The sequence below is a fragment of the Asterias amurensis genome, chromosome 11 (genome assembly GCF_032118995.1).
Source record: "Asterias amurensis chromosome 11, ASM3211899v1".
Classification (NCBI taxonomy): domain Eukaryota; kingdom Metazoa; phylum Echinodermata; class Asteroidea; order Forcipulatida; family Asteriidae; genus Asterias; species Asterias amurensis.
Window position 1 is genome coordinate 5,948,376 of NC_092658.1, and position 22,915 is coordinate 5,971,290.

At 38.3% G+C, this 22,915-nt stretch overlaps 1 protein-coding gene across 2 annotated transcripts in view; it reads right to left on the reverse strand.

Annotated features, from left to right (window-relative positions):
• The window catches only part of LOC139944205 (protein kinase C-like), a 157,036-nt gene that overhangs the window by 61,042 nt on the left and 73,079 nt on the right, over positions 1 to 22,915 (reverse strand). For both annotated transcript variants that reach the window (XM_071941172.1, XM_071941174.1), the window contains exon 4: positions 19,424 to 19,535. In XM_071941172.1, the coding sequence (XP_071797273.1) occupies positions 19,424 to 19,535 (112 nt within the window). The remainder of the gene's footprint in view (positions 1 to 19,423; positions 19,536 to 22,915) is intronic.

Sequence of the window (22,915 nt, forward strand, 5' to 3'; positions counted from 1 at the left end):
ACTTCTACATGTAGCTCAGTTGTGCAAAGAACTGTCCTGCTTTTTAACTACTACCTGAATGGGTGGAAAGTAGGACTACTACTTTAGCTTATAGGATCGTTATTAACTGCACTACCACCGAATGAATTCTTAATTGGTCTCAACACTTCGACTAGCTTGCTTGAGCCATTCTGTCTGAGAAATCTCCAGAAAAATCTGAAAAATCTACTCCGTGGTAGTAGAATATATAGCCAGACAGTTCTCTAAAAAACCAATCTACCTTGCAAGTAGATACACACATGGTGTTACCGAAAACGAAATATACATTGATACCTCACCATGCAATGCCTCAAATCCCATATACATAATATATTCATACACAAACAATCGGCCATTTTGTTATTACACAGTTTAAAGTTCATTAGAAAACATGTAAAACACACATCAGACGGACCGCGCGTTGATTTTTCCTGCTGCTCATAATGTCTCGCGTTTAAGCGAGAGAATATTGAGTGCAATGAAGCAAGCTGTTGCATTGTTCGCTCAAGCACGCTCTGGGATAATTGTTGTCAGAATGCTGTATGATAATTGTGGTTGAATATCGACCAATATCAATCAATATCCGATCAATGTTGGCCTACATCAGACTCTTTCAACGATTTGCGCGACGACAATACCGCGATGTTAAATATCTGCTTCACAAGAATGTGTTGGGAATCAGTTTAAATAACACGGTAAATCAGTTGGTGACCTATCTCTGCTTAGGAAAAAAAACAAACTGAATGCGGTTAGCTGATGTTGATGCTTACGTAGCTCTATGCAATATGGGTCAAGGACAATCAACGCTGGCAGCTCAGTACAAAATGTAAGCACAGTCTATTTAATAAGGGCACTTCGATAAAGCTACATCAGTAGTAGTAAAATTCATGTATAAATTTATACATTCTTAATAGGCACACTTTGAAGTTAGTGACGCTTCTCAAAATGAGTTCCACGATAATTGGACAGTTCATTCAGCTCGAAGAATTCCAGAAACCCATCTCAACTCCTTAGGAATATGCAGCTCCAGTGCCTAGGTTTGCTCATCATTCAGGGGTGGATTTCACAAAGAGTAGAGACTAGTCTTATCTCGAGTTAGGACGAGTTACCCGTCCTAACTAAGGACTAGCACTAAGTTTTTAATATCTCCTAGGACTAGTCCTAACTTTTAATATCTCCTAGGACTAGTCCTAACTTTGACTATTTCCTAGGACTAGTCCTAAGTTAGGCCTAGTCCTTAGTTTTAACATCTCCTAGGACTAGTCCTACACTAGTCCTACACGTAAGTTAGGACTAGTCCTAAGTTAGGACTAGTCCCAACCTAAGTTCTTTGCAAAATCGACCCCAGATCAACAACCTCTACCCTCCCAGGTAACCTTTTACTCCTGGGTGATGAGAAGCAATTGATGTGTTTAGTGTCTTGCTCAGGGACACGAGTGTCACGACTGGGATTTGAACCCACATTTAACAGCTAGACTATCACAGAAAACGTATATTCATCTACATACATGTATGTGCTATCTTCTAGGCCAGCACTTTCATAAAAATTGTGACCAAAAGGGTTAAATAAAAGTATAGGGGAATGTGATTTTATTTTGAATTTAATATTTTGAATTCACAAACAAATTCAATCTATACATGACATGTCAGAGACAATCCACAAGATACTCAACACTAAATTTACTGGACGAGAACATTTGTAACAAGATGAGAAGAAAAAACCTGATCTACACTGCACACAGTGTCAGAACTAAACTGTTTTTGTTTGAACAAGCACTAAATAAAGCCATTCACACGAGAGCAATTTAGCAGGGGTCCTTTGCTAAATTTAGCATGGTTGTAAAATTTTACCAAATGTACCTCATGATGTGAAAGGACAACAATTGTTTCTACTGTCCAAGTTCTCTTGCAAAATCTTGTCAAACATTGCTACATTTGACAACCATGCCAAAATTAAGCAAGGGACCCCAGTTAAATTGCCGCTGTGTGAATAGCGCTTAAGAGAAGATTGATATCATTTGCCTTCTGGCTAAGAAGACTTTCATATTTGAAGATACAGATCAGACGTCAACATTTGCTCATGATGTTTGAAGTTAAAGATGAAGTGATGTATTATTTTCCCCCAAAAATATGACGCTCACGTGAGTCAGGTTACCAGCCAAACTGTGTCACATGTACAATTTATGACTGATTATTTCTACTTAGCAGACCATTGTTTGGCAATATTTTCTGCTTAAGCACCTCTCTGCTGATTCTGTTCAGCAGAGTGTGAGTTCGAATCCCGGTCGTGACACTTGTGTCCCTGAGCAAGACACTTAACTATTATTGCTTCTCTACACCCAGGGGTAAATGGGTACCTGTGAGGGCAGAGATGGTTCTTGTGATTAATTTAGCCGAGTAGCGCATTTGTTGCACAAGGCTGTATACTCCCCAGGGAGCTGAGATGGTTTAAGGAGTGAATTAAGGCCCAGTGACCAGGGGTAATATCTTGAAGCGCTTTGAGACACCCGTAGGGAGTGAAAAAGCGCTGTATAAAAACTCAATATTATTATTATTATTATTATGATGTTTCCAGGCATGCAATTGCAGTGCACCAGGCACAGCAAGACCTCGCGTTTTTTATAATTTCGGCTGAAAAGTTACAAGTCCATAAAAGGCTTAGGAAGATAAACTCCTTTTAGACAGAGGTCTCAGTATTTCTGCGAGGTGACCTTGTTGACTTAATAAAAGAAATATGGAGCACTCATGGATGGTGAAGGAACTAAGAAAAATGTATCATAGGTACATCTGTATGACGACGGGATGAAATCCATGCATGTACGCACAACACAAAAGGTAGATGGGTTATTACCATGGTAACAAGCTCTCCGTGTTACGTCAAACAAGACTTGCTCGGTGATCGAAGGATCTGATTCCACGGTGATGGGCAAAGGGGCCATGGGAAAATCTCGTGGACAGCTTTGTGATGAGATTTCCGACCAAAAGAGAAGGAAAAAAAAAAAAAACGACTTCTGAAATGACATGAATGGCGTCATCGTGGAGCCCCAGACTAACGCTGTGAATAGATACATATTCCGCATGACTTCACCGCTACGACTGAAGTCTGGAGTACCACACGACTATTTGCGGTTTTTCCCCCTCAATCCTCTCCCTCTTTAATGCACACACGTACAATTAATAATGCTTGAGTTATTCCCTTTCCACACAACTATCTTGACTTATCTTGCATCCCGATATTAAGTAAGGCTTCTTTCTACACAGTACACACCGTAAATTGGCCCAATTTCATAAAGCTGTTTACCGGTAAGCAAATTTGTGTGCTTGCTGTAGCAGAAAAAAAGCGTAAGCGTCTTCCACCATGATTTCTCAAAGTAAGCAGAAAAATTCTTGCCTGTTCACCATGGATTTGCTTTGTTACGTCACTCATGAGTGCCAACTGCGGGTTAGCAAGCATTTAACCTTGTGACGGTAAACAGTTTTATGAAAAGAAATGATCTAGCTGATGCCAGAGGTGCGCCACGAAACTCAATTTCTAAGCACATTTTCACTGCACATCCTGTGGTGTATAAGCACAAAGCGGCTGCTTACATGTTTTATGAAATTGGCCGTGGTTGGTTCTGTGCACAGTGTTGCCACCTTACAAAATCCATGCAGTTATGGTTTCAGAAGGCTAGTCGACTCAATGGAAGATGCTACCAAGAGTAGTGGGAAGATAAAAGGGCTAAAATTTAGAAAACAGTAGAAATCTTTGTTCCCAGTGCCATGAATCTTAATCACTAACAGCCATCTTTCCCTCCAATAATAATCAATGCTACCAAACCGAGGCTGGGGAGAAAACAGTCTGGTACCGTTCTTTAAACATTGAAAACTACCCTCGTTATTGATACTGCAGACTAGGAACATGATAAGCGATAGTGACATGTAGCTCCCCTCATATCCTATATGTTAATGTAGACTGAATGCTTGGATGACGATGAACCTTAGCAGACAATATATCCATAGTCATTAGTGATCTTTACTCGTGAGTGATTAAAGGCAGTGGACACTAATGGTAATTGTCAAAGACTAGCTTTCACAGTTGGTGTATCTCAACATAGGCATATAATAACAAACCTGTGAACATTTGAGCTCGATTGGTCGTCGGAGTTGCGAGATAACTATGAAAGAAAAAAACGCCCTTGTCACACGAAGTTGTGTGCGTTTAGATGGTTGATTTCGAGACCTCAAGTTCTAAATCTGAGGTCTCGAAATCAAATTCGTGGAAAATTACTTCATTCTCGAAAACTATGGCACTTCAGAGGGAGCCGTTTCCCACAATGTTTTATACCATCAACCTCTCCCCATTACTCGTCACCAAGAAAGGTTTTATGCTAATAATTATTTTGAGTAATTACCAATAGTGTCCACTGCCTTTAAGGGCAGAAATAGTCATGCCAAACGTTACCTTGAAAAGTGACCGTTTTTAAATTATGCTAACAAGGTGGTGGATAAAGCCGACCTACATGTAGAATGCGTACCTAGCGTCACCGACAACCCACAAAATCCATCTACCATATCCAACCAATTCTTCAATAAGGTTGTGGACCATCATAAAGGGCAGCCCTCAAAACAACAAAAAATGGCGGGAAAATAAACCCATCCTTTCTTTTGACTACACTAGGTACATGTACTTAATTACTGAAGAAAAAGCGAAACTGAAATGATATGACATTATCCAAGGACTCTTCAAAATGTTGTGCGTGTTCGAAGACCTGAATACCATACACACATTAATGACGTTGGAGATATTTAACAGTCCTAAAATGCATTCAGCACAAAGGCAACATAACCGTGCGCTGTAACTCAAGCTCTTAACATTGGAATTGGATAAATTAATTCCTGTATCATGTTATAAAGTCATTATGCGCTAATGGATAGGCTGGTAGGCTGCTTGGCAGACAGTATGTCTCCGTTTTTTTCTCTCTTTTTTTTCTACCTGTTTTGTTTTTTTCCCGTGTTTTTTTTTTCCCCTCGTTTTTTTTTTCCACCCTGGGGATTTATTATGCCAGGAGTGGGGAAAATTCATTCATAATTTCTAACCAAGGTTGCCAGTAGATCCAGGTGATTGGGTACCTTCAAGACTAACAAGAGTTAACGTCAAGGCTAAAATGCATCAAACATGACTTAGAAAAACAGCCACAATGAACTGCTAAACAAAATTTCCAAATTGTAGTAATAAGCCTTTTAAAGCCACTAGACACTATTGGTAATTGTCAAAGATCAGTCTTCTCACTTGGTGTATCTCAACATGTGCATAAAATAACAAACCTGTGAAAAATTGAACTAAATTGGTCGTCGAAGTTGCGAGATAATAATGAAAGAAAAACTACCATTGTCACACGAAGTTGTGTGCTTTCAGATGCTTGATTTCAAGACCTCAAAAACCAAATTCACGAATATTACTTCTTTCTCGAAAACTGCGTTTCTCACAATGTTTTTTACTATCAACAGCTTCCCATTACTCGTTACCAAGTAAGGTTTTATGCTAATAATTATTTTGAGTAATTACCAATAGTGTCCACTGCCTTTAAGCAATATCCCTTGCTACAAAATTTACAGGCGGAAATTGTATATTTGTTGTCATCGTGCATGGCTGGTTTCTGCGTGCTCCTGGACCTGAGTCATTTTTTTCGCACGCCGAAAAAATAAACTGATGTCCTGTGCTACACAATTCATAGGCGAAAATGTTTTCATTGTGCAAGACTGGTTTCCATGTTTTGAAACGGCGAAAATATAACTAATATCCCTTGCTAAACAATTAACAGGCGGAAATTGTGTATTTGTTGTCACCGTGCACGGCTGGTTTTTATGTGTTCCTTGAACTTCGCCCTTTTTGCACGGCGAAAAATATACTGATGTCTCTTGCTACAAAATTTACAAGCTTAAATTAATATTTGTTACAGGGAAGATTTGAGAGTGTGTTTTTATATGTATTATTACTTTTACAAGCAAAAATTGTTTATTTGTTTTCATCATGCACGACTAGTTTCCATGTGTGTTTCTTTGGATCTTGGCCCTTTCCGCACAGTGAAAATATAACCAATGTGAAATTTGTAGCCATAAATTTGTTGTGTTGTTGTTATCATGCATGACTGGGTTCTCTTTGTGTTTTTATAAATATTCTTGCAACTTGGCCCTTTTCGCATGGCGAAAGCAAAACCAATGTCCCTGGCTACCAAATTTATTGACATAAATTGGTTACTGGTTGTCATTGTGCATGACTGGTTTGTCTTTGGCACAGCGAACAAAATAACTAATGTCCCCTGTTACAAAATCTACCAATACAATTTCAAGCACTTCCTTAAAATGGATTCCCTCCACTGTAAACACTCACTTGCGATCACGCGAATACTTGAATTTCAAATAATGAATCGGGGTGATATTCACAGCATTTATATGACCTATTCCTGTCGGTGTTTCACTGGTACAACATATTCCGTTTAATTTGATAATTCTTTAAGATAAGCAGCCCCCGCAGTTTGACAAATAACAACTTTATGCAAACATCTGAGCACCGAAGACACGGCATACTACAAGAAAAGGTCTGTCAGTTGCCGCTACTTCAAACAAAAAGCTGTATTTGAAAAAGGTAGAGGACGCCCCCACCTCCGAAGAAAATGATAACATGCCGGTACATCAAGATATTTAAGAGACAGGTGAAACACCTAGGCTAAATGTTACTCTGTTTATTCAACCACCTGAAATAAAAATTAGGTTAAAGGCAGAAAGTACCCCAAAACCCTGATGCCTTGACTGTAGATGGGAATTCAGTAGCCATAAGCAATATGTCGCAGCCAAGTTAGAATCACCCAGCTTACGATCATACATTGGTTTTAGTCAATGGAATGCAGATTTAATAGATGTTAAATTTGCATCGGGGTAAAAACCAAAAATGAATAATGCAGGTTTATAGGCAAAATTATAAAGTCAGATACAATAAAAGTCTAATTAAAGTTTTGAATGAACACATCATGCTGAGAAAACAGCAAAATTGTGTCACAGTATTTACACAAGAAAATCATATCCATCCTCGTTTAGCGAACTGACAGTGGGTACCAACCACATCTCTGGCTGTAGCATTCACGAATGGACACCAACCCTCATAAATCTGAGAAACGTTTCATGCATAAATTGTTTTGACATATTAAAAATGTTTTAGGATGAAAAATTATCCAAAAAAATATCATATTGAAAGGAATACTTTTTTGGAAATTAGTTTACACTATCACCATCAATGACAACTGCCTTGCTTCTAACAAAGTAAGTTTCTATGGTCATTAATGTTTGGTGTATTTACCAATCTATAATCCTGCCTTTGAACCTAGTCAATGCACAAATCACACTGTCCATCATCTGCTGAATAGTTGGCCGAGCGCCAATGCAACATCTGGATTCACAAATTGGTTGCATGTGACATCATCAAGTCGAAGAAGATACAACACACATCTGGGCCCAATTTTATAGTGCTGCTAAGCGCACAAATTTGCTAAGCATGAAATTTCTTCCTTGATAAAATTAAGATTACCATCAAAATTTCCACGTGATTTTCAGGATAAGCGAACAACAGCTGAATACCAGTAACAAGCAATATGCAACAATGGAAATTTGGTTGGGTAATCCTGTTTTTATCAAGGAAGAAATTTCATGCTTAGCAAATTTTTGTGCTTAGCAGCGCTATGAAATTGGCCCCTGCTCTTGCAGTTCATAATGTAGCCTCCACTCCCATACCCTGCCTACAATATGCACACAACATGTGAAAATGTTTTCTTTCAGATGTACACCAGTCATTCTTAGAGTTTACAGTGTTTATGTACAGCCTTGTTCATATTTAGGGCAACATTTGTATCCTGTATGTTATCTATGGTCAACAATCTGTATCATTATATTGTATTGATATTAATTTATTAATTGTAATGTTTTAATTATAGATTACCATAATGAAATGTATTTAAAATATCAAGTAACAGGCATGTACACAATGTATATGCTTTGTTATTGAAAGGGCAAAAGGGCACCAAGGCATTTTCTCCTATGAGGAAACTGTAAATATCTACTGGAGCATTTCAAGGGGAACCAAAAAGCAATAACCATGGGGCATGGAGGCAATGGCCTTCAGTGCCTCCATGAAGTATCAGGCGAGGGGTCAATTTCCTTTTTAAAAAAGTGATTAAAAAAAAATGAATATAGAGCAAAAAAGTGACATCCTAAATGTTCCCTCTCCTGCTGCTTTGCAGGTTGTATCGTAAACTAATGGGGAGTGATCCCTGGTTACCGAGTTAAAGGTGGATGAATGGGTGTTGATAAGTAAGTTTTTATTGCCATTAATCTTAAGAGGTATACCTTCTCTTTGAATATCACACACAAAAAGAACCCTAACATCACAGAGACAAACTGAGACTTCAGAAACTCGAATCTGCCAATCCAGCTTTTCAGCATTCTAGTATCCATTATGAAAATGTCCAGCACACAAAATTGTCTTCAATGACAACCAAGAATTATACCCCAAATACATCATCAACAACCCAAAACACCCCCCAAAAACAACATCACAGTAGGAATCACAGTAGGCCTTCATCTCTCTGTTGCCCTAGTTTTGCTCCCCCTTATAGTTCACTTTGTAAAAGGAAAATGACACTGCCCTCTCAAAGATGAAAATCCAGACCTGAAAAAAGGGATAAACCAAGAAGTTGAGAAGATGTTTTGTTTTTGTTTCTGTCTATTTGTCGCTACGGTGGATGTCTTCTCACTCACTACTGTGTGTTTCTTGTGACATCAATTTAACAGCCCGGCCAATCCCTGTCAAAGCACCTGCTCTTACAGTCGCTTAACCCCCTACAGGCTTCTGTCCTCTCCCACCATCTCCTGAATGAATTAACTTCCGCATGGCGCAATACAACCACCGCCTTGTCACAGACATCAACGTAAAGGGGGAATGTAAGATATTGGCTGAGTTTCTGCAGCGGACACTTTAATATGGACACCGTGCATCACCGAGGGCCTCACAGCAATAGTTCTTCCCCATCAACCCGTCCAGGTAGTACAACAACAACAAGGGAGCAAGCAGGCACTGACAGTTCCCAGTCTGTGGGCCTCCAGGAGTAGAACAGTAAGTTTAATGAAGCGTGGGCTACTCCATGTTCCGCAACCCCGCCAATATTATGACCTGAGAGTCTTCAAGATTGAAGTACATCATTGGGACACTGGCCTAATATCATCCCACTTTTTCCTTCGGGTTTGGCGAGTCGAGATGGGAAGAACTCCACTTTTTTCCTTTTTCTTTTTTGTACAATCGTCCACATCCTGAGAATTCTCTAAGGGGGTGCGAAAGGTTGGCTTCTTCTGGTGCACTCAAGGAGCAATAAATACACTTGGAGCTCCCTTAATAGATCGTCTCAACTGCCGTCAGCTTCAACTTGACAGCCTGTTATGAATGCCTTTGAAGACTTTAGTTCAACCGACCAACCGCAAGACTGCTTAATTACTGAAAAGGGAAACCTGACTTCAGTGATACTGATTTGGAGTAATTTCCAAACCTGCTAAATATTCTATAAATTGGATTTGATTTGTGAACAAAATGGGACAGGGTTTTGTATGAGTTTGGTTCGCCGTTAACATCATGAAATAATGGTAGTCATGCAGTGGTGTTCTTAAGGTTTTGATCTTTATAACCTGCTGTAGTATAAATCCATTTTTCAAATTCCTTGCCAGAATTTGCCGACCGTAAAATTAATCAGAAACATTTAAATGTGCCGAAAAAGTGTAGTATGTGCATTAGCAGGTTTAAGAGAGTTAGAGAGTTTAACCAAATTGTAGCAGGCAGAATTTGTGTTCAAAGACAGAAACTATACCAAGGAAATTTAATATTTGCTCTGAAAAATTATTGCAAGGATGCCAGTACACACAAAAACCACATCTGGGCAGGAAAAAAGGTGTTGTAAACCGAGTTTCATGGAACCTAACTCAAAAGTGAAACAGGAAACTAAAGTCAACAAACTATCAACAAATGACAGAAATTATTGTGCCAACGCAATAAGGTGGGATCTCCACAAATAAAGTTTGAAGTGAAACAAGAGTTTGAGAATGTCAAAGGTCGTATCTTGCTTAGGGTTGGTAACTACTCCAAAAATCATGACCATAAAGTTTTACTCGGAAAGAAGCTGTTCAACTTTTGATAATGTATAACATGTTGAGAAACGATTCCCTTCTAAGGAATAGGGTTTTCGAGAAAGGGATTCTAAACATGTTTAGTCTCAGAAACATTTCTTAGATTGTGTATTCCACTTATTACGGATAATTCTTCCTGCGTGGAAAAAACCGCTCAAGATTTTCTTCTGCAATAACAATATATCTAAAAAATGCTCTCACCTTTTGAAAAGAAGTTTTTACAGGTCAGTTTTATTGTACTGTATATATCTTCAGACACTATTGGTAATTACTCAAAATAATAATTAGCATAAAACCTTACTTGGTAACGAGTAATGGGGAGAGGTTGATAGTATTAAACATTATGAAAAAACGACTCCCTATGTGGAGTAGTTTACGAGAAAGAAGTAATTTTCCACGAATTTGGTTACGAGACCTACGAGATTTGATTACGAGATTTAGAATTTGAGGTCTCAAAATCAAGCATCTAAAAGCACACAACTTCATGTGACAATGGTGTTTTTTCTTTCATTATTATCTCGCAACTTGATGACCAATTGAGCTCAAATTTTCACATGTTTGTTATTTCATGCATATGTTGAGATACAGCAAGTGAGAAGACTGGTCTTTGACAATTACCAATAGTGTCCAATGTCTTTCAAACAATTGAACGATTAAAACAACCAAAGATATACCTTGCCTTTCAACTAACCAAGATGTACACACAAGTCAACATGCCGGGTTGCGGCCATGTTGCACGCAGAGCGCTCTTGCATGACGAGATAAATCTTTATTGCTCGTTACGACCTTCATGCTCAGACACAATGAAAAGCAGTTCAAACTAAGGAACCCTTTATGAATTAATTTTACCTTGAGGTGAAATCAAATTGATGAGCTTCATGTTTATGCTGATGAACAGACAATTAATAAGGAGTGCATTTAAATCATAGAGCAACAGAAACATATCCATGGTTCATGGTCAGTATTGTTAAATGATGCTTTTCTATCTTTCTTTTATTTTGTATTTTTCCATTGCTTTATAGTCAGTAACGCTCTGCTGTTTTTTTAAGGTGTGAGAGAAACTGACTTGACACTATGGCACTGTAAAAAGAAAGGCGTATTTTGTGTGTACACATGGAACGTGCAGTGCAAGGAGGGGTGCATTGCTTGCGCTTGCGCATACATGCATTTGTAGGTATTAGAGGTGACATATTTTCTGTAATAAAATTGATGTTTTGACATAATTGGAGCTGTCTTAACTGTGTAAAAATGAGTTTAATTTGTTGAGACAAAAAAATCTCAGTTGAAAAATCAAAGTCCTTCTCTCACTTCATCCAGTTATCCACATTTGCTGTTTTGTTAAATACTTGTATATAGCCTCATACATTGCACTTGTTGTCGCTTTTATATTTAAGAAATTTCACCATTTTCTTCTGCCATACGGCTGCCATTAAATTCAAGCCCAAACAGTTATAAAGGTCCTGTAAAAAAGCACATGTGAATCAGTTCCTTGCGCATTTGACCATCGTGCCGAATTACCACGTAAGAGCCCCAGAAGAAAATGCAATTAGAACACAAGAAATCAGCAGAAAAAACAGCCAGGCTGGCTTAAAACAACCCAGCAAAATTCAAAGCAGAATTTGGGTTTTTAAGTCATTAATTAAGTGAAGCTTTTATTTTTGTGGAAGTGAAACAGCAACACGTTTACAAGTAATAACCACGTGGTTATTATTCCCTGAGTTGAAAAATATACAAGACTCTACCGTACTTCCCTGGAATATAGGAGTGCTAGCTTTGAAATCCCGCCAAATATAGCCTGATTTTGTTTTTTACACACATAACTCAGAGTTTGCAGTACTATTTATGACACATCCATGTAACTAAAGGTAAAAGTTTAAAAACAATATCCCATTAATGGTTGTTTTGATGAGAAGATAATCCATGACAAAAATCTACTTGTTTGTTAGGTCTACTGGCGTCATTACTTAATGCCGCGGGTCAGTTGTAATACTTTGTGGATGTTGACACTAGCTGCGGCCGACGACACCTCTGAATACAGGATCATCTTCCCTTTAATGATGTTGCTTTGTTTGCCTCTCTATCTCTCTCTCTCTCTCTTCGGACCCCAAAGCGTATTGAGACAGAGCGGAATGATCTTAGATGTTATTCACAGCGCCCCATGACTAATTAATGACAATGCTTGCTTTTCTAGCTAAAGATGATTTAAGGCACTGGACACTATTGGTAACTATACTCAAAATAATTGTTAACATAAAAACTTACTTGTTCATGATCTATGGAGAGCTGTTGATAGTATAAAACATTGTGAGAAACTGCGCTCTCTGATGTAGGGTAGTTTTTCGAGAAAGAAGTAATTTCCAACTAAAATATTTGAATTTGATTTTGAGACCTCACAATTAGATTTTGAGGTCTCTAAATCAAGCATCTGAAAGCACACAACTTCGTGTGACAAGGGTGTTTTTTTTCTTCTTCCATTATTATCTCGCAACTTCGACGACCAATTGAGTTCAAATTTTCACAGGTTTGTTATTTTGTGCATTCGTTGAGATACACCAAGTGATAAGACTGGTCTTTGACAATTACCAATAGAGTCCAGTGTCTTTAAGTGTCAGTGATCGGAAGATTGCCATTGCAGAGCTGTGTATCAAAAGACCTGCCACATGGAGGGACAAGTTTTCTTTGGGTCGCTCGTTGACTAGGCGCCATTTTCAGTCCAAATGTAGCTAAACCCAATGTGCAGTCTCAGGCCTGTATGCTTTGTTTTTGCTAGATTGGTCTGGTGTGTAAGGGGCTATAGTCACTCGCAATTAGAACTTGATCCGGGGGAATCTCTAACAACCACCGTGTGTAGCCGTAGGTAACAAGATTAAAACAAAACAAAACATTCTCTCGTTGACCGTGAACATTTTAAGGTGTGGATGCATTTTAATTAAAGCTGGTGCGGAGCGCCGGTAACCATGTCAAGGTAAGCCGAGTCTTGGGAGGATCCCGGCTAAAAGGCTTGACTTGAAGAAGGTACAATTTCATGTGAGCTGTTACAGGCAAAGTGTGCCCTTTTTATTCTATTTTTTATAGACCGTTCATTATTTTTAATCCATAAAAATGTAGATGTATGAACTAACATGTAAAAAGTTCATTTCAAAAGGTGGAAGCATTTTTGAGAAATTGCAGGAAATCCAGGGCGATTATACCCACACATGAAGAATGAAAAACCATATTGGGAGTAATTAATCTGACAGGCACTACTTTTAGTTAAACTTCTTAGATTCAAAATGTTTGGGGGAAAAAAATTGTTATATTTTTCCATAGTCAAATTACTTTCAAGTAATGCTTTATTGTATACTAGCGAAAGCTGCCGTAAGTTTCTAATTAATAGGTTTTTTTTGCCAGTAATTTTAGGAGTGTTACCAAACTAATACCTTCTCTTTAAGTAATAAATACTGCTGAGCTATAACTTTCCTAAGTTAAACAAATAAAAGGCACATTTTGGGACAACTTTATAGAATTTTGGCAGTTTACCTGCTACTGCTCATCAACTTTTCTAAGCTAAGCTTGTTTTTTTTGTGCCTACAGGTGGTGACGTAATCAGGGGGCCCCAGCTCAGAACTCTTGCACAAAGGTACGAGTGAATGGTTGGATACATTAAAAATAGCCCTTCATAAAACAAGTATTTTCACCCGCTTGTCCCCTCCCCCCTTCCAAGCCACTACACAGTCTATGTTTTGCCCTGCATTATTTTGATTCTCAGTTGACATGAACTACATGTAGACAGGCAGTGGCTTTCCACCCGCGTGTGGTCATACGCTTCAGCCCACTCATAAACTCATTCAAGTAAGCACACACAAGGTCTATAAATATAAATACATACTTCGTGACAGACTCATTCTAGTACACGCAGGGTCTACATGCGTGTATTTCACGGAGGACGCTAACCACCTGGTGTGACCCTACACTACATATGTACAAATAGGAAAGGGTCGATTTACATCAATGCTGAATATTCTTAACATCTAAATATCAGGAAGGCAAACCGCTAAATCACCGCTCCACGAAACTCAGCCTTGCTGGAATCGCAAGAGATGCATCCACACCTGCTCCTATTGGTCCAAATATATTTCCCCAATTTCACCTGTCTTTTCAATGTCATTATAATTGCATGACAATCTTGAAGGTCAATTGAACGAGGCCCCCAATTTTATAGAGCTGCTTAAGCGAAACTAAATAGCTAAGCACAGTGCTTACCAGAATAAGGTTACCAGTCAAAATACCATGTTACATGTACAATCGATGACTGGTATCCTGCTTATTTCTGCTAAGCAGGAAAATGTTGAGCACTTTTTTCTGCTTGAGCAGCCCTATGAAATTGGGCCTAGGTCCAGCTTCGGAACATAAGCATCAAAACCCTCTTCGCATCACATCAATTCATTCAGGTACAAAAATAAACCTCAACAAGGTTTTCTGATCCCAACCAACGTTTTACCAACTTAATATTTCTATTTTTTTGTACTTCTGTCTATCTGTATCCCTGTATCTGCAGTTTTAACTTTTTTTGTATCACTTGTAATGCCACATAATTAAGCTTTGTGCCGCTAGCTGGATTTGAAATAAAAAATGAATGAATGAATCCTGAATTGGAAAAAGCGTAGACAACCAGTGGGTTTCATAATAAATTGCGTCTTGGCATTCCATAGTCCAGCGATTGATCACCATCTAAACCATGTATATATTGAGATATTATATGGTTTTAACGAGACCTTGTCTTTTCTTCTCATCCATACACCTTGTTTACACTGAGTCTCCTGTATTAGATTACTAAACTCTCATCATCCACTCCTCCGTACGTCCCTAAGAGCAACATCAACACAACGATCGGGCGGGAATAATGACGCAAACCTGAAGACAAATTGAACGGAGGCTAAAATAAGAGACAATCAGACTACAGAATTGGGAACACTGGAAGATTCAGCCATGCCTGATGCTGAGGAGCTAAACACGGACAAATCGCAACGAGGACTTCCTTGCTTTCTTTGCACACACTCAGGCCTTGGAAATACAATCAAATTATGCACGATCATCGTGATTAATGGGATGAGATACACATTACCGGGCTGTTTTTTTCTTTTGTAGGGTGTATGTCTATACTTCATTCTTCTTCAGGATGAATATTAAATCAGTTTACATGGAAGATTTTTATCTACCAATTACTGTTGTCAAGTAATATTAATAATGATGATGATATATTGTCTTATTAGCACACATATCTACCAATAAGGTACTCAAAGGGCTTGGGCAAAGAGAAACAATGTAAGACGGGCTTTGAATGTTTTGATTTTTTAGACCAATTTATGTAGCACCGTATACGTTTTTTTATTTTTTATTACAGGGTGCTGCGGCAGATTCAGCAGCCCTTGCCCAAAACACTGAGGCAAACCCTGTCTTGTAGCGAAAGGCCTTAGTGTAAACTTAGTGTAAACTGGGTTCTTGTATGTGCATTTACATCACACACAGGACCTTCAGCTTTACAACCCATCTAAAGGAGGAAGCAAACTGCTTAAAGGCACCGGACACTATTGGTATTACTCAAAATAATTGTTAGTGCAAAAACTTACTTGGTAACGAGCAATGGAGAGCTGTTGATAGTATAAAACATTGTGAGAAACGGCTCCCTCATAAGTAATGCAGTTTTTGAGAGAGAGGTAATTGCTCACTCAAATAATAATAAAAAGACTTGAGTTGAACCCTTTTACTATGCATCTGAAAGCACGCAAAGTATTGGGTGTTCTTTCTTTCATCATTCTCTTGCAACTTTGATGACCAATCGAGCCCATACTTTCACAGGTTTTTCTTATTAACACACAATTCGAACCAACAACGCACGACCCTTGCAATTCTAGAGCAGTCTCTAACCCGGTAGCTAGAGGCAGTTTCGAATCCTATCCCTTGCAAGGGTCGTGGGTTTGAATCCCGACCGAGTAACATGCCTGTGATATTTTTTCACAGGACTCGGGAAAGTACCGAGTATACAGTGCTAACACACATCGTGTATGGGTAAAAACCAACAATTAATATTCTTTATCCCGAATGCAAATTTAACATCTCTTATTAATGCTGTGACTATTTTGTTAGCTCTACTAATCCTGAAAAATACCTTTAACATTTCACGAATACAACTATTAAACACAGTGCACTTCAAACCAGAGTCAAACGTTTGATTCCGAGCAAACTGTGTACAGTCAATATACCTCATTTAAAAACAAGTTATATACGAATGCTTTTAAAGCCATTGGACCCTTTCGGTTCAGAAAAATAAATAAAAGTTCACAGATTTACAAATAACTTACAGGGTTTACAGAAGGCAATGGTGAAAGACTTCTCTTGAAATATTATTCCATGAAATGCTTTACTTTTTGAGAAAACAGCAAAACAATATAAATTCTCGTTAACGAGAATTACGGATTTGTTTTAAACACATGTCATGACACGACGAAACGCGCGGAAACAAGGGTGGGTTTTTCCGTTGTTTTCTCCCGACTCCGATGACCACTTGAGCCTAAATTTTCACAGGTTTGTTATTTTTCTGCTTAAATATGTTGAGATACAGCAAGTGAGAAGACTTGTCTTTGACAATTACAATAGTGTCCAGTGTCTTTAACAAACTGGTCTCTAAGTTATAAAAAAAAATGTAGTGATTGTGACGCTATTAATGTATGCAAATGCCTTGTCTGCTGATTACTCTTTCCAATTATTTCATCTGAGGTGATAGAGCATGCAGCTCTTTCATTATAGTGCACTGTGTCCAACAGTCATCCGTTCACACCCTCAAACACTGACTGACTGAAAAACGTTGTTGATATTATTACAACACGCGCAGTGATGCAGGGTTATGTCCGAGGTTAATTAGACAGAGCGGTTCGGACGACCGATCTGTAGGAATAACTGAATATTACCTGTTAAAATGCAGGGCAATGTTTGAGGTTGAGAAAGCAAAGTCTGCCCCTATGATCGTACTGCAGGGTTTAATGTTTTCTTGTGTGAATTTTTCCAGTGCAACCTACTTTTTATATTGTACAATTATATTTTTATCGCTGGCAGGGGTCTGGTTTTACATATCTTTTGATGACAGTTTTTATACTTTTGTTTTAACCTTGACAGCCCCTGTACAACTTGAATTTATTGTATATGTCTCAAGATTTAAAATTAAAATAAATAAATAATTTATAACAAATTCTTATATAGCGCATTTCACAATAATCGTATCAATGGTCTTTTATAATAATAAATAAATAAATAATATGATCTACTTTGATCATGACTAAAACAAACACAAATTTATGTTAGATGATCCGCCGAGCTGACTTAGTTGAAATTTGCTGAAATTTGTTTCGCAGTAGTAAACAGAATTCAACAATATAAAGATCATTCTATGGATAATGTACTCAACTAAATTTATGAGTTGTTTTCCCACTGATTTTTAAAACAAATTTTAACGAATCTTCTACCACATCAATAATTATAATAGGAATAACAATAAAAACTATGGCTGTTAAATTTTTTAATATCTCTGATCCATCAAATTTATTATATTACACAGCCAGCAGTGCAGGCGCCAATATTATAACATTATTATAATGAATAGAAGGTGATGAAGAAATGTTCAGCTTTAGATGTGGGAGGACAACCCCCAAATAGGGGAAACCCAAGCAATCAGAAACCCACATGTAAGGCTCCGGGTAGTTGGGATTCCACCTGGCACCCACAGAGGGGAAAGGTAATAATAATATTAATCAGTCACTCATTGACGCTCCTGTCGCTGTAACATCTAGTATTTCCTGAAAGATGTGGGACTACGTTTTGAATTATGGGACCTACTTCTGAGGTAGGGACAGAAACAATCCAGCCAACATGATGTCAAAATTTATTCTTAAAAAAAAAACTATATAAAAAACCCATCAATTACTAATCTACCCACTGACTGGTTACATCCAAGAAACATTTCCGTCAAAGCAAAAAAAACCAAAAAAAAAACCGCAATACCACTGACTGATTACATCCAAGAAACATTTCCGTCAAAGCAAAAAAAAAAAGGAAGCAATGTGCTCATTCTATTCATTATCGACAACAATCTTCCTGTCACTGTTTTTCCTTCAAACCACCCGCCCAATTTCCTCTTTCACTGCTCTCTATTTTTCCGGGGGTTGATTAGTCAGGTCCCCCCCCCCCCCTCTCTGGATTGATATAAAGGAGACTGTGACGTCATTGTACGTTCGGATGTTGTGAACGGTTGAGAGGGGACATTCATGATCGGAGCAATACAGTCCCTTTTTTTTTTTTTTTTTTCATTTCATCAATCATTTCCTGGTTGACGATCGAATCGTTTGGCTGGCAATTACTCCCTCTGGAAGCAGGGAAAAACTATTTTCTGACCAAGCAATCCACAAACATAAAATGACTGCTTCATTTTTTTATGAAAATTTGTCCACAACAAGTCCCCCCCCCCCCTCCTCTTTCAAAAGAAGGCGTTGGCTGATATAAAAAAAAAGAGACAGCAGCTGAAAAATAACACCGTGGATATCGGGCCATTCCGCATGAATTTCTAGCTGATTTCTGGCACAATTTTCAGCCACTACGAAGGGAATTTTTTAAATTATATTTATAAATATGTTTAATTTTTACTACAAACATCAACATAAATCAATTCAGAAAGCCCTGGAAAGGAACATTACAGAATTGGTTTTGCTAACAAAAAGTTGCTGCAAGTGAAAGCACTTACATTTCAGACAAAAATATTTAAAGGGATGTTTTCAACTATCATCATCATTAGAGGGTGTAAGTTTTATGTAAACTGTGATCTTAACGATTTGTTTTCTAACCAATTCTGTAGTGCTCCTTTAAAGACCCTGGACACTATTGGTAATTGTCAAAGACCAGTCTTCTCACTTGGTGTATCTCAACATATGCATAAAATAACAAACCTGTGAAAATTTGAGCTCAATTTGTCGTCGAAGTTGTGAGATAATAATGAAAGAAAAAACAACTTGTCACACAAAGTTGTGTGCTTTCAGATGCACAGTTTCTCACAATGTTTTCAACCTCTCCCCATTACTCGTTACCAAGCAAGGTTTTAGGCTAATCATTATTTTGAGTAACTACCAATAGTGTCCATTTGTTTAAAACAAGAGAATCAAAACATGTTGGTACTTACAGTCACATTTCATCCCCTGGCGGATTAACCCGTAGAGTAGGGACCCACAGTGGTCACAGAATGTTGGACTGCTGTATGTGGCCACTTTAAATTTATGCCTGCTTCGGGGGTCCTACACAAAACAAAAATAAAATATTTTAAGTTATCAAATACATACAAACTGATTATTAACTGACAGAAATATGATGGGGGGGGTCCACTGCAGATCAGAGCTTAGTATAGTCCCTTTTCATAACGCGCAGCGCACATACAAGCACATCTCCTGTCCGGCATTTTGTGTTTGAAAATGTGCACTTAAAGGAATGGACTCCTCAAAAAGGCAGAAAATTGTAGACGCGCATTATTTGGACGTGCGTAAACACATGCACCATCCTTTTGTGGGCATTTTGACACACAAAATGGGACAGGAGACGCGCGTGTCTGTGCGCTGCGCGTTGTGAATAGGGTCTATTGAGAAAGTTGCGACATGAGGGATACATGGTTGATGGGCGCCATTTTTTGTCCAAATGCAGCACAACCTAATTGAACAGTCTAGTCTGGCATCCTTTTTCAGCACATGCAGGTTTTTTCACCAAAAAAGGCTTCTAATCGCAAGATGTCACAACTCTCTCAAAAACAGCTAGGCTGCACCTTTTTGTAGAAAAGAAAAAGTATTCCTAGAGGTAATTGGAGGACAAATATATGCAGATTGTTTAACCCTTCCAGCTTTGCATGGAGCCCTAATGATGATTATAAATTCAATATATTTACATAATTTTGCATATTTTTGCAGTCACTTCCCCAAATAGACTTTAAGTGATGTTTCCTATACAACTCAACAAAGACGTTGGATGTATGCACTACAATGGCTTCTGGAATACTGGTTATTTCTCATCAACTGCAAATCAAACTGGTGTTAAGGGACCCCCAACTGAAGTATCCCTCATCTTCAGCTTTTTACTTGCACCTGTACATAATTCTTTCTGCACCAAACACAAATTTCTTTTGCCTAAGTCAACCCATGCGCTCATGCGCAGTGCGTACATCTTCAATCATTTGAATGCTTCACTTTACAAGGAGGAAGAAGAAGAAGAAGAAATCCTAACAAAGATGGTCACCCTTTAATATCCCGAGGGAGCGTCCTTGTTTAACTTTCATCATTCAATCCATGGAGTATATAAAAACCCTAGCCTGCAATACACAGGTCTATGACCTGCGCACATAAAAGCTATTGACATGTTGGAGAAAAATATGTCGGTTCTCAGCCGATTCAACTGAGTGCACGTTGAAAAACAAAAAGAGTCCGTGTAACTGAAACAACTTCATGAAATCATACTCCGCTGCCGATAGGCTATGACGTTCTCTCGCAAGTTTGTTTTTACATGTTGGATAAACAGTGTGCCAAGTCCGCGTTCGATGCCTCTGTGAAATTAAAACCTGTGCAGAATTGTTATTGCTTGTTTGAACAGAGATTATTGCTTGTCATGTTCTTCTGGTTAGTGAGAATATTAGGGAACAGGGCAACAAATAATTACATCACATTCAGCTCTTTGACTGGTAATCTGTTAATGGTAAGCAGAATTATCAACAGCTAAGAAGTTTTTCTTCATTTTCTTAATATGAGATAAGGCAAAGATGCTGAAAATATGTGTTTCATCAGACTGAAAAGCTGTCACGATCTTAAAACAATTGTAGAATTCAAATTTCGAAAGGTGTTTAAGAAAAATCATGCTTAGCTGAAACAGGTTACCAGCCTAAATACCATGTGTATAAATACTACCAACTGGTTCCTTTTTGCCAGTTTGCTCAGCAGCAACAAAGTACAATTTTTCTGCAAAACAGCTTTGTGAAATCGAACACCGAAGGGAGTAACAAAAAACAGCAAATTTGATACTTTCAAAAAAATATTACGATTCTTTTATTACAAGATTAAAACTCAAACTGCATGAATCTCACACTATGAATATCAAATGGTGACACACAGTGACAAATGACCAATTGGTAAATAGGATTTTGAACTCTGTAAGCACACTCCGGCCTGGGATTTCATCTTTGAGAGGGCAAGGCCAATTTCATTTTCACAAAAAGGCACTTCCGTTGGAAAATAATAAAGTCAATGGGAAAGACCATGGCAACAGAGGCCCTCTATACCATGCTCAAAATGAAAATATCATCATTTCCTATGTTTAATTTTCTATTTATCAGAAACACTAGTTTCTACTTCAGTATTATTTTCTTCCTTCAACCCCAAAATATAAATCGTATTCATCTACCCTAGGTTTAAACCAGCCCCCTCCCCCCCCCCCACCACCCAAGCTTGTATTCGCCTGCAACCGTGGACCTCCTATTGTTCCTCCTCCCATTGGTTTTGTACACGTTTTCCAGCTTTGGACCTTTCCCGAACCATAGACTCTATTGTCCTCTTTTGTTGTAGGTTCCCGGTTTTAATGTGTATACCTACTCACGCACACACACACAAGTGTGAAAACGCCTGCAATCTGGGACCCTCCTTTGTTTAAATCTTTGTGATAGCAACCATGGACCCATTGTTCCTTTTGTTATTAGTCCCCGGTTGAATGTGGATACAAACCGGCACACACATACTACACACCCCCCTCCCCCCCCTCCCAAGGAAACTACAGACGGCATGTAGATTATAATTTCCACCAGGGAAATTATTCTAATAGAGAGAGATGCCACGGTTCACTCATCAATTTGATATCAAATCGGGATTAGAGTGAGCGGGATCATCTTCTTCAGTACCCAAAGCATCTTCAATCAAGCGCGTCTTGCTCCCTGAACTACAGAGAAGGGAGACCTCGTAATTGTTGATCCAGAGAAAGAAAAAGGTCACGACCTTCCATGATGGTGTCAAGGAGGGGGTTAAATTATGCGCAAAGCCCCTGAATCATTGCTGGAAATTGAATATTTTATGAAGCGGTTGTGATGCTCTTCTCTGACGGGATAAATTAAAAGCGAGCTGCGGCGTATACAAAAATATGTTTACAAAAAACATGCACACACAAAATTTAGAACGTTATTCCAGTTTTCGTATTTGATTAATCCTTATTTAATTGTATTGCCAACCTTGAATGCCCTATTTGGAGTCTTGAAGAACATAATCTCGGGAGGTATGGTCCTTCATATTGATTGATTTCTTATTTCGACTGGGTAAGCCCATTTAGTGGTTACCACTTGTCTCCGATGGGTCCAAGCTTGTACAAAGATATAATCAAAAGTAAAAAGTAAAAAGATCACAAACTGCATAGATTTCTGTATTTTAAATTAATCACATTCCCAAAAACCGTGAACATTAAGAAGCCCTTCTATGTATTTTTGAAATTTTAGTGTCTCAAAAAAGGCCACAAAAAACACCCCAAAACCAATGCAGCACTGTATCTTTAATCGCTGAGAAAATAAGAATGCAGTACAACATTGTCAACAGGAAATGGGGGGATGAGATAAATGGAGGAAACCAAGTCCTTTGAGGAGAAGCGGAAAAAGATGAGACTG